Source organism: Teleopsis dalmanni, chromosome 2 (genome assembly GCF_002237135.1).
Source record: "Teleopsis dalmanni isolate 2A chromosome 2, ASM223713v2, whole genome shotgun sequence".
Classification (NCBI taxonomy): domain Eukaryota; kingdom Metazoa; phylum Arthropoda; class Insecta; order Diptera; family Diopsidae; genus Teleopsis; species Teleopsis dalmanni.
In genome coordinates, this window is record NC_051847.1 from 135277863 (window position 1) to 135288181 (window position 10319).

At 29.3% G+C, this 10319-nt stretch overlaps 1 protein-coding gene across 1 annotated transcript; it reads right to left on the reverse strand.

The window, feature by feature from the left end:
* Positions 1 to 8884: 8884 nt before the first annotated feature.
* Positions 8885 to 10079, reverse strand: LOC119686034 (40S ribosomal protein S6-like). Its single transcript, XM_038100492.1, has 3 exons — positions 9945 to 10079; positions 9530 to 9734; positions 8885 to 9463 (listed from the first exon to the last, which is right to left on the reverse strand). Exons 1-3 carry the CDS (start codon positions 10062 to 10064, stop codon positions 8928 to 8930), a joined length of 861 nt encoding a protein of 286 aa, XP_037956420.1. The 5' UTR covers positions 10065 to 10079; the 3' UTR covers positions 8885 to 8927.
* Positions 10080 to 10319: the final 240 nt, after the last annotated feature.

The following is a 10319-nucleotide window of genomic DNA, read 5'->3' on the forward strand; positions in this document are numbered from 1 at the left end:
TTTACTAGTCTTGATTTAGTTAACGGCTTTTGGCATATGGAACTCGATGAGAAAAGCGCTGGGTTAACCACGTTTAGGACACCCTTTGGTAGATTTAAATTCAAGAGGGTTCCGTTCGGGTTAAACAGCTCTCCGAAGACGTTTCAAAAGAAAATGATCAAAATTTTTGGGGGTATCAACTGAGTTATTATCTACTTTGATGATGTACTCATAATGACGGGAAGCAAAGATCAGTATGATAGGATATTAGGTGAAGTTCTTGAATGTACGCGATTGCACGGGGTTAAGTTTAACAAAGATAAAGTACAATATCGAACAAATTATGTTGAATTCATAATATTTGTGATGGCAAAATCAAACCGACAGAAAAATACCGTGAGGCAGTTCTAAAGATCAAAATTCCAGAAAACAGAAATGATGTCTTACGCGTGCTAGGTATGTTTAAATATGTGAGAAAATTTATTACAAATTTTTCAAAACAATCAGCGGCATTAAGAAAACTAACAAAATAATGTCATATTTGAATGGAAAAATAAACACGCGAAAGAATTAAACGAATTGTTAAAGATAATTACATCAAACCCTGTACTGTCTGTTTTGATCCAAAAAAATCAATTACTGTGCAGACAGATGCTTCGAAAGACGGGCTGGGATGGTTATTGATACAAGATGGTCACCTAGTGGCTTATGCGTCACGAACTTTGGCGAAAAATGAACAGAAATGGGCACAGATTGAGAAGGAGTTGCTTGCAATTGTATTTGCATGCCAGAGATTCCATTATTTTTTATACAGACGGAAATTTAACGTGGAAAGTGATCACAGACTGTTAGAAACCGTAATAAAAAAAGACAGATGAGGTTTCAGCAAGACTGCAAATGTAGTAACTTCGCTAGTCACACATAAATACAGTTCTATATTATTTCCATTCAATTTATTTCTCTAATTACAATACAACACAATAATTATTAATCTTACACAAACACTTATCTTGCCGCCCTTTTTCTGCCAGGTGCTCTTCTCTTGTTCCGTGTTGTACAACGTACGTCCGCTTACTACAGCAAAGAATGTTTGTAATGTTGTTAAAATACAGTTACAGATAGTGTATAAGCCCGGAAAGGAGTTGTTAGTTGTGATTTGTCTGTCTAGAGCACAGCTAGATGAAACGGAAAAAAATGAAGAGTTAGCAATTAATATTCATTCTGTAGTGGAAAGCGTATGCTTATCAGAGGAAAATTACAAAAAATATAGAGAAATTTTGGATGAAGATGAAAACTTCAAACGTATATGTGAATACATTACAACACAGTGGCCAGGATAACATCAGTTGGATGAATTTAGTAAAGATTTTTTAGAGCAAAAGCGAAATTACACCATGAAAAGGAGCTGTAATTCAAAGATCACTGATTGGTAATACCAACAAAATTGCAAAAATGAATTTGTCAATAGCTATACGAACCACATTTGAGAGTTCAGAAAACGTTAGCTAGAGTACGGAAACATTACTATTGGGCAAATATGAGTACACAGATTAAGAAAACTGTGGCAGCCTGTAAAGTTTGTGAACAGTTCAAACGTAACAATCAAAAGGAACCATTAAAACAAGACAGTGCAGCCGCATATCCTTTTCAGACGGCTGCAGTTCATCTGTTCGAGTATGCGGGAGGGGATTATGTGTCAGTTTTTGATGCGTATTCAAATTTTTTGATTTGTAAAAAACTTAAAAATAAAACATCTGAACACATAATATACAGTGACTCCATCGCATAATCAGGCAAGCTTTTGTTCGATATAAATGTGCTCTAAACTTTAAGAAAATATGCTAAAAATATTATTTTTTTTTTGCTTTAATTAACACTTAACATACTTATCTATCTAAATTATAAAATAAATTAAAACATTTCTCATAATAACTATTAATTTAAAGTAAAAAACAAAACCAACACAATTCTGGATGAACCAAAGTTTTAATACGCCTGACGTATGTTTATGATCGTTGTCCTGATCAAATCGAAATTTTTTTCGATTCCCAATATCTTTGCCCCTTGCTTTACATTCTGTTTCAAAATATGAATGTAGCCAAATTTATTCATTTAACTATCAATAAAATTCAAATTGCCGTCTCCTGTACTCTACATACAACCACCAACCATAACAGAGCCTCCTCCATTTTTTAGAATAGCTTTTATATTGGGCTGATTGAATTCTGCATTTGGTTTACCAGATACAAACATCTTATCAACATCTTACATCATACTTAAATTTACTTTCGTCAGTGAACAAAAGCTTGAAAAAACTAAAATCATGAATGGAAATGTGTTTAAGATGATTTCCCCTCAATTTACTTGATTCCAAAAGCTTTCTGTTGTTAGTAAGTACTCCTTGGCGTAGTTTATTATTTTATTTTTATATTTAATACTTATAAACGGCTTCTTTATGGTAATTCTTCCTTAATAATTGGATTAATGTAATATATTGCGAATAGTATTTAAGCATACATCTTTCCCAGAGCAGAATTTTAATGAAAATTTAAAGTCTTTTGCGGTTTTAAAAGAATTTTTCTTTATTTCTTTAAATATCAAACGCTCTTCTCGATCATTTAATATTTCGCCTTGAGCTACTCTAATCTTATTGGCCAGCCTAAACTCATCATGGGACCTCTTGATAATGTCTTGAATAGTAGATTGACTTATTCCAACTAAATTAGCAATTTCTCTAACGGTTTTACCTTCAAAATTCATTTTAATTATTAATTGCCTAATTTCGATAGTAGATTTCTTTCCATTTGGTACTATTGTAATACTATTTGATATTACTTAATTGTTATATATGTTGTGAGAATTATTACAGATTATTAATATTATTACATAAAAATAAAATAATTATTTATTGTTATTGTTTGTAAAATAACAGCATTTTTAGCATGGCTGCTTCATTTTGTCCGATTATGCGTTGAGCGCAAAAAATTGTGTTGGTTCTGTTTTTTACTTTAAATTAATAGTTATTATTTTTTTAAAGTTTAGAGCACATTTATATCGAACAAATGCTTGTCCGATTATATGTTATTAGGTATCTTTCATCTAATTGGATTTCCATCAACTATTAGGTGTGATAATAGTAAATTTGGTTCGTTGACATTTGAAAAATTTACGAATGACTGCAATATATAGCTTAAATTTTCAAGCTCAAGGTATCCACAAAGCAAGGGGTTGGCAGAAAAAGGCGTGGCAATAGCGAAGAATGTCTTAAAACGTTGCTATGAAGCAAATGCAGTGGACCGGTTTGACTGCTGTATCTTGGAATATAACGTTTCACCAGTGTCCAACATGCAGTTGTCTCCGTCGCAGCTGTTTTGTGGTGGATTAGTAAAGACAAGGTTGCTATTTCTGACCAGCTCTTGTATCGAAATGTCATTGATGAGAAAGCAGTTCAAAGAAAAATTGGAATGAAAAGGGAAAATCAAAAATACTATTTGACAGAAATGCTAAAATGTGTGACGACACTTTTTAATACATTCAAAAGAAAATGTTTTGCTAGGGTATCCTCAGCCGTCGTCCAGAATCGTAACAATAAATTTATATTTGCGGGGATGAGTTTTCTTAAAGGAAAGATAATGTTTACTTCTTTATTGTTTAAAAAAAAAATGTTTGTACAATGTCTTATTTGTTAATTGTGCGAATGTTATTTTACTTTAATTGAATTTAATGGTTAATCCGATATATGTTATTATATAATCATCTATCGACGATTCTGTTGCTTATATAAAAAAAAACAACGATATGTGTATATCTAAGCGCTAACTAGATGTGTTGCGCCCAGTGGATTTCGTGAATAGACTTCGTGGATGCTACTAGACAAATTCTGTGGATTTGTCTGACATCTGGAAACGGATGTCGTGGAGTCTGTGCATGAGCTTCGTGGATTCTGCGTAGCTTTTCTTAGGTCACCTAGTGGAAGGAAAGAAAAAGAATTATCCTTAATTATTTAGAATATATATTTGTCATGAACATATATATTCTGATGCTACGGAATATTGATATTCTATCCGTGCGACTTAATAACCTTCTAAATATATATCTAATAAATGTTCAATCCTTTGTCGTAAAACCACCGCAGGATTTAAATAATTATAAATATGTATTCTATTACTAGGATATATACATGTCATAAACATATATATCCTGATGCTATAGAGTATTTATATTCTATACGTGCAACTGATTAACCTTCTAAATATATATGTAATAAATATTCAATCCTTTGTCGTAAAACCACTGCAGGATTTAAATAACACTAGTTTACAAATAATTAAAAGTTTTGTTTTCCAAAGACGAGACTTATATTTCTTATAGGGAAATTTTCCCTAGAACTCGAAAATCACAACGATTTTTTTTCCTGTGTACCGTTTTTGAGTTATTTGCAAAAAACCGTTATTTTGACTTTTCTCAAAACATCATCCTGCATATGGCCCCGTAACTCTATTTTTGAAATTACCATAGTAGTGCATGATATATCAAATTAAAGGTTAAACTTGTACTCTTTTCTAATGTGCACAAATTTAAATTACATAGATATTAAAAATTTTTTAATAGTTTTTTATATTCAAATATATAAGGAAATATATCTATAAATGCGATAGCCTTTCGATTTAATTAACTACATACACCTTCACTTGTGTTTTCTGAATAAAAATTCACATAATTTCATGTTATTATTATAAGAATATTTTTCAAAATTAACTACTATATCACAATTTTATTCTTTTATTAAGTAAAATGCTATAAATTTGTTTCTAATATTGTTTTTAAATTTTAATTTTTTACATGTAAAAATATTAATTAATATTTATAATTAGCCAGTACAATAATCTAGTCCCAGATTTTAATATCATATTGAACATATTTTTAGTATATTATTCAAAAAAGACAATTTATTTTATTTAAATATTATTCCTTATATACGCAAACAATATATATTGTTTTAAACAAATGCCTTTAATAAATTTGTATGTTTATTAAATTATTGTTATTATTATTTCAATTCTTAAAAATAATAAATTATGAGTACAACTTGTACTTCTTTTAATTAAACCCAGCTAATATTCTTAAATACTTTAATATTTATTAATAAATATATTTTATATATATGATGGTATATTAAAAATTTTTCAATATTTATAAAATACTTTTTTACTAAATTGCATATAAAAATATTCCTACTTAAAAAATTCATATAATTCTAATCATACAGTAATGTATGTAAACGAATAATACGCATCATTCACCACATACATTTGAAGTGAATGCGCGTGCATCCTCACCCATCAACAGATTCATCTCTACTGATCAGTTAGAAATGCATACAAACTAAAAATATGTACCATTCATCACATAAATTTAGAGCGAATGCGCGTACACCCCCACCCATCAATAGATTTTTCAGCACTAAATTTAAAAAATTTCCCTATGCAGAGAAATATAATTCATCATTCACCACTTGAGAGTTGCCGTATAAAAAAGAATTTTGGTAGTAGCTTCGGTTTTTATTATTAATTACACATCATAACAGCATTTAATGATATTATTTCAATATTATATTAGAAACAATGTTTTATACGCTCAAAAAATATTTAAGAAAATATAAATCATTAATAAGATATATTCAATACTGTTTTTTTAATTTTATAAAAAAATCCTCTTCTACAAAAGTTTGTTGCCGAACATAATAAATCAAAATACTTTAAAATTTATATGAAAAAATTAATTAAAATTATGAATTATGAATACATATTACATGATTAAGCAAACTAAACTGATTAAAGTTGACTGATTTAAATGTTTATATATTAATTTATATATTTATTTATCATATATTTATGTTGTTACAATATATATTTTGTTTACGTGATGTGCACGGTTGCCACTTATGGTACTTTAGTACCAAAATTGGTACTTTTTTTTCCGTTTGGTACTCTGGTACTCATGTTCAAAAAATTATAAATTTTCGGCGACCCAACTTTATTGTGGATATTGTATTGTTTTATACTTTTTGTACATTTTATATAAATTGTATTTTCTTATAAAAAGACAATAGAAAAATTTTGGACCTTTTTTTACAGAAATGGTACCTTGTTAAACCAATTTCGGTACAGAAAAAAATTTTCAAGTGGCAACCGTGGTGATGTGATATTATTAACCAAATAAGGTACGCACAATTTTTTTATATTATTAAAAGGAAAGCATATAATAAGCAAGTAGTAAGAAATTAATATACTGCAACCCCAAAAGAGAGTAATTCGATGTTATCGTCACGGTTGCCACTTGAAAATTTTTTTCTGTACCAAAATTGGTTTAAAAAGGTGCCATTTCTGTAAAAAAAGGTCCAAAATTTTTCTATTGTCTTTTTATAAGAAAATACAATTTATATAAAATGTACAAAAAGTATAAAACAATATAAGTTACATTTATAAAAAAAATTAATTGAAAATATCCACAATAAAGTTGGGTCGCCGAAAATGTACCATTTTTTGAACATGAGTACCAGAGTACCAAACGAAAAAAAAAGTACCAATTTTGGTACTAAAGTACCATAAGTGGCAACCGTGGTTATCGTGGTAAAATCACATGTATTCCATACGTGTGCCAAAATGTAATAAATTTCTCTTCGTTTAAATGAAAGTGGGCGGAGTTTCCGTTCTTGTAAAAGTATTCTTTGGTCCAAACCAAAGCGAGCTCTGGCGAACGAACGAATTTTTGTAAGCATGATTATCTGCAAATATTCGTTCGTTCACAAGCGTTCGCATTGATGTGAATGCATCTTAAGACGTTCAAGTATTTGTTTTCTGAATTATCGAGTTTTTATCTTAATACCATTTGTTATTTAGTAACAAAATAAATTTTCTGCATGTCTGTAATGCAGTTGTCCCATATTTATTTCTTGACAATTATAGAAGTTATTAATCAAATAAGTAAAAATATATGAAATAAATCTTACTCTAGAGTAGTGCTGTTTATATTCGACTTTTTTTAAAAATCGAAGTTCTTCAATTATTCGAATAATGGGATTTCAACGAAATCTTTGAAGTTGGAAATAAATCCGGATTTCTTGTAAATCCGAAGTCTTCGAATATCCAGATTTGCGATATTTATTCGCAGTGAAATTCTTCGAAGACTTCGTGAACAAAAGTTAAAGTGAGAGCACAAAATGCAAACAAACGTGCATCGCACAAGTTGTTTGAGGGATGATAGAATTTGCTTTGAGTGTACAATTTTGTGTTATTTTTGGAATTTTATGCAGAAAATTATATGTGTGTAATGTTTGTTTTATTTTATTAAATATTATTAAATAAAAAATACACATTTTAAATAACTAATATTTATAATTTATATTAAAAAAATATTGTATTTATTAGGATAGTAATGTCCGTCAATTAATAAACTGTAATAATAGTTTATAATTGCGCAGATGTTACAATAAAAAAGAAGCGATGTTTTGCCTACGCATAATTACAACAAATTATTTTAAACGATTATTATTCAACGAATCCCATTCATTATTCTATTGTTTTAAATAATAATAGTATACGCTCTCATTTTTGCAAAAAAATCCGTGTGGATAAAATAAATAAATAAAAATTTTAAATATATTAAAGTTGTTATAATATTTTTGTTATAATAAACTTATTGTAATAATAATTTTATTAACGTATATTAAATAAATATTTAAATATATTAAATTTATTATAATAATTTTATTAAAACATATTCGAAAACTGATCAACCTGTGTAAGTAAAATAAAAAGATAAAAATTCAGGGACCATAATAGCTATCATAAAAAAAATAAAAATCATCTTATAACTGTTATCATTTGCATTTTAAAAAAAACTCAAAAAATAATAATTAAATTTGATTTTTATTATATTCATCAAAAATAATTATTATTATATGCCTTTTATTTTTTCGCGCAGAAATAACTCTTAAAATTTGTTTTTTATTTTAAAACTCACAAATAACTGATATACTTGCGTTATATAATATAAAAATCAAGAGTATCGCACAAATTCTGCGTGATATTTTTAAAATGAAAATATAAAATGCAATTTTCATACGAGGTAGTTGTTTGATTCAGAGCGTAAATACGAACACGCAAGTTAAAATCCGCATGCAATGCAAATGCAGTTTAAGGAGTTCATATGATTAATTAAAGTGAGTGATTATGACTATATACTATCTTTAGTTAAACGTTTCATTGATACCCTGTCTTCGTTAATATAGAATACACACACTGGCTCCAATACGTTTCTGGAACCTCTGTCGTTTTTGACGTTTAAGTCGAAAGCACTGCATGTGTAACTGAAAAAACCCTTAATTTATCCGTTACCCCTACAGAGGCGGTTCCACTTAATGCTTATAATCATGTACATAAATGTTTTAAAATAACAGTAAAAGTTGAATTTTATTTCAAACTTCTGCAGAAAACTTTACTTATATTAAATGTCTGTTCATTTCTCATATAATCCCTTATTTTACAAATATTTCTTGCTACATTTTCTCTCAAGCTATGCAGTGTTCAAAAAACCAATTCTTAGATTGTTTCATAAAATGTACCAATAAATATGCTTAAAATTAAATGATGCTAAAAAAACATTTTAAATTAAATTTTTTGTCCATATTTTTAAATCAACTTTGCTTCTCCTTCAGACCAGATACTTTCTTCTACAAAAATGCATATTTATTCGTTTCACATGCGCCGTAATGATTCTCATGTCGCTTAAATATTAAATTCATTTTTTGACAAACAATTAATCCTATCGACCAAGCCAAGGAGGTTACAACTAAAGCCATTTTAAAATACGTACATTAACATTAACAAAGGTAGAAAACATATTTAGCATTTATGTGACATGTTTTATTGCTGTTTTAGTTGCAACTACTTTTTATCACTTGAAATTGAACTTTTAGATTCCCGAATTGATGCTGATCGCTTTCGTTTAGCTTCCTCGCGGCGAACCTTAGATTCCTTCTTCCTTTGCGCCAACAATTTGGCATAGCTTGCTGCAGCTTCCTTTGATATAGATTGCCTTTTCTTTTTCAAAGCAATACGTCTACGTTTTCTTTGCAAAACTACTGGAGTAACAAGTCGTTGAATTTTTGGTGCCTTCGACGTTGCTTTTTTGCTGTCTCTTGCTGGTAATGGGCGGCGAACTACTAGACGACGAACATCATCTTCCTTGGATAGATTGTAGAGTTTCCGAATTTTGCCAGCTCGTTTTGGACCTAACCTACGAGGAACAACGACATCAGTGAGGCCTGCTATTTCATTTTCCCCTTTTTTGACAACTACAAGAGCCAGCACAGACATATTGGAATCCACAATACAACCACGTACGGATTTTCGTTTACGTTCGCCTGTACGGCGTGGTCTGTAACATGAGTGACCTTTTTTTAATAACAAACGTACTCGACCTACACGTATATTTAAAAAAATAGATATTAAATCAAAATTGAATCAATTGGCACCACTCTACATACCATGAGTTAAAACGCCTTGTTTCATAGGAAATCCTTGTTTGTCATTACCACCAGACAATCGCAGCATATATCCTTTCCATTCTTCACCCAACAAGTCAGCTTCGACAATTTGACCCATACGTTTCTCATAAAACACACGTAATTTGTGCTCATCTACAATTTCAAACAATTTTTGACATCCCGTAACGGGATAAGACACATTGAGCTAAAGAACAAAATAAAATTTGTATTCAGGTTAACATGATCAAATCTATTCCAACATATACAATATCAAGTAATCCGAAATATTATACATAATCAATATGTTTTCTTAAAATGTTATTGCACACACTATATTATTCCGATAAACTCATTCTTTGTATCTATATATTTCACCAGTTTTTTCATAAATTTACATTAAACTAGATTTACCAACCTTCATTATGGAAGTTCGATGTCGGAAAAGGTGGAATTTAGCAAATGCATACAACTTATGCCCGAACTGTTTGATCTCGTTTACAAGTAAACGTAAGGTTGAAGATGTACTAAGGGGCATTTTTATTATTTACACGCTCAAACATGCGCACAAGATGTGTGTGTTCTTATGAGATCTACGATATAAATATCCATATTAATACCGATTTTGTGTATCATATAATATTGATTTTTTTATACAACTTTGGACACCAACTTTGGATACATTGTGAGATTTAGAGAACGAGATTATGTTAATTTGCTATTTTAATCTCCACCATTTAAATTATACATTGGAGACTAATTTTTAAGTTTTTCTTGTTTTGTGTGCTTGATA

Bases quoted from the DNA above. Each gene is read 5' to 3' on its own strand.
- LOC119686034 (XM_038100492.1), bottom strand. From the start codon at position 10,064: ATGCCCCTTAGTACATCTTCAACCTTACGTTTACTTGTAAACGAGATC. The intron at 9,735-9,944 runs GTTGGTAAATCT...TTTGTTCTTTAG, and splicing joins ATCGAACTTCCATAATGAAG to CTCAATGTGTCTTATCCCGT. The intron at 9,464-9,529 runs GTATGTAGAGTG...ATATACGTGTAG, and splicing joins ACAAGGCGTTTTAACTCATG to GTCGAGTACGTTTGTTATTA.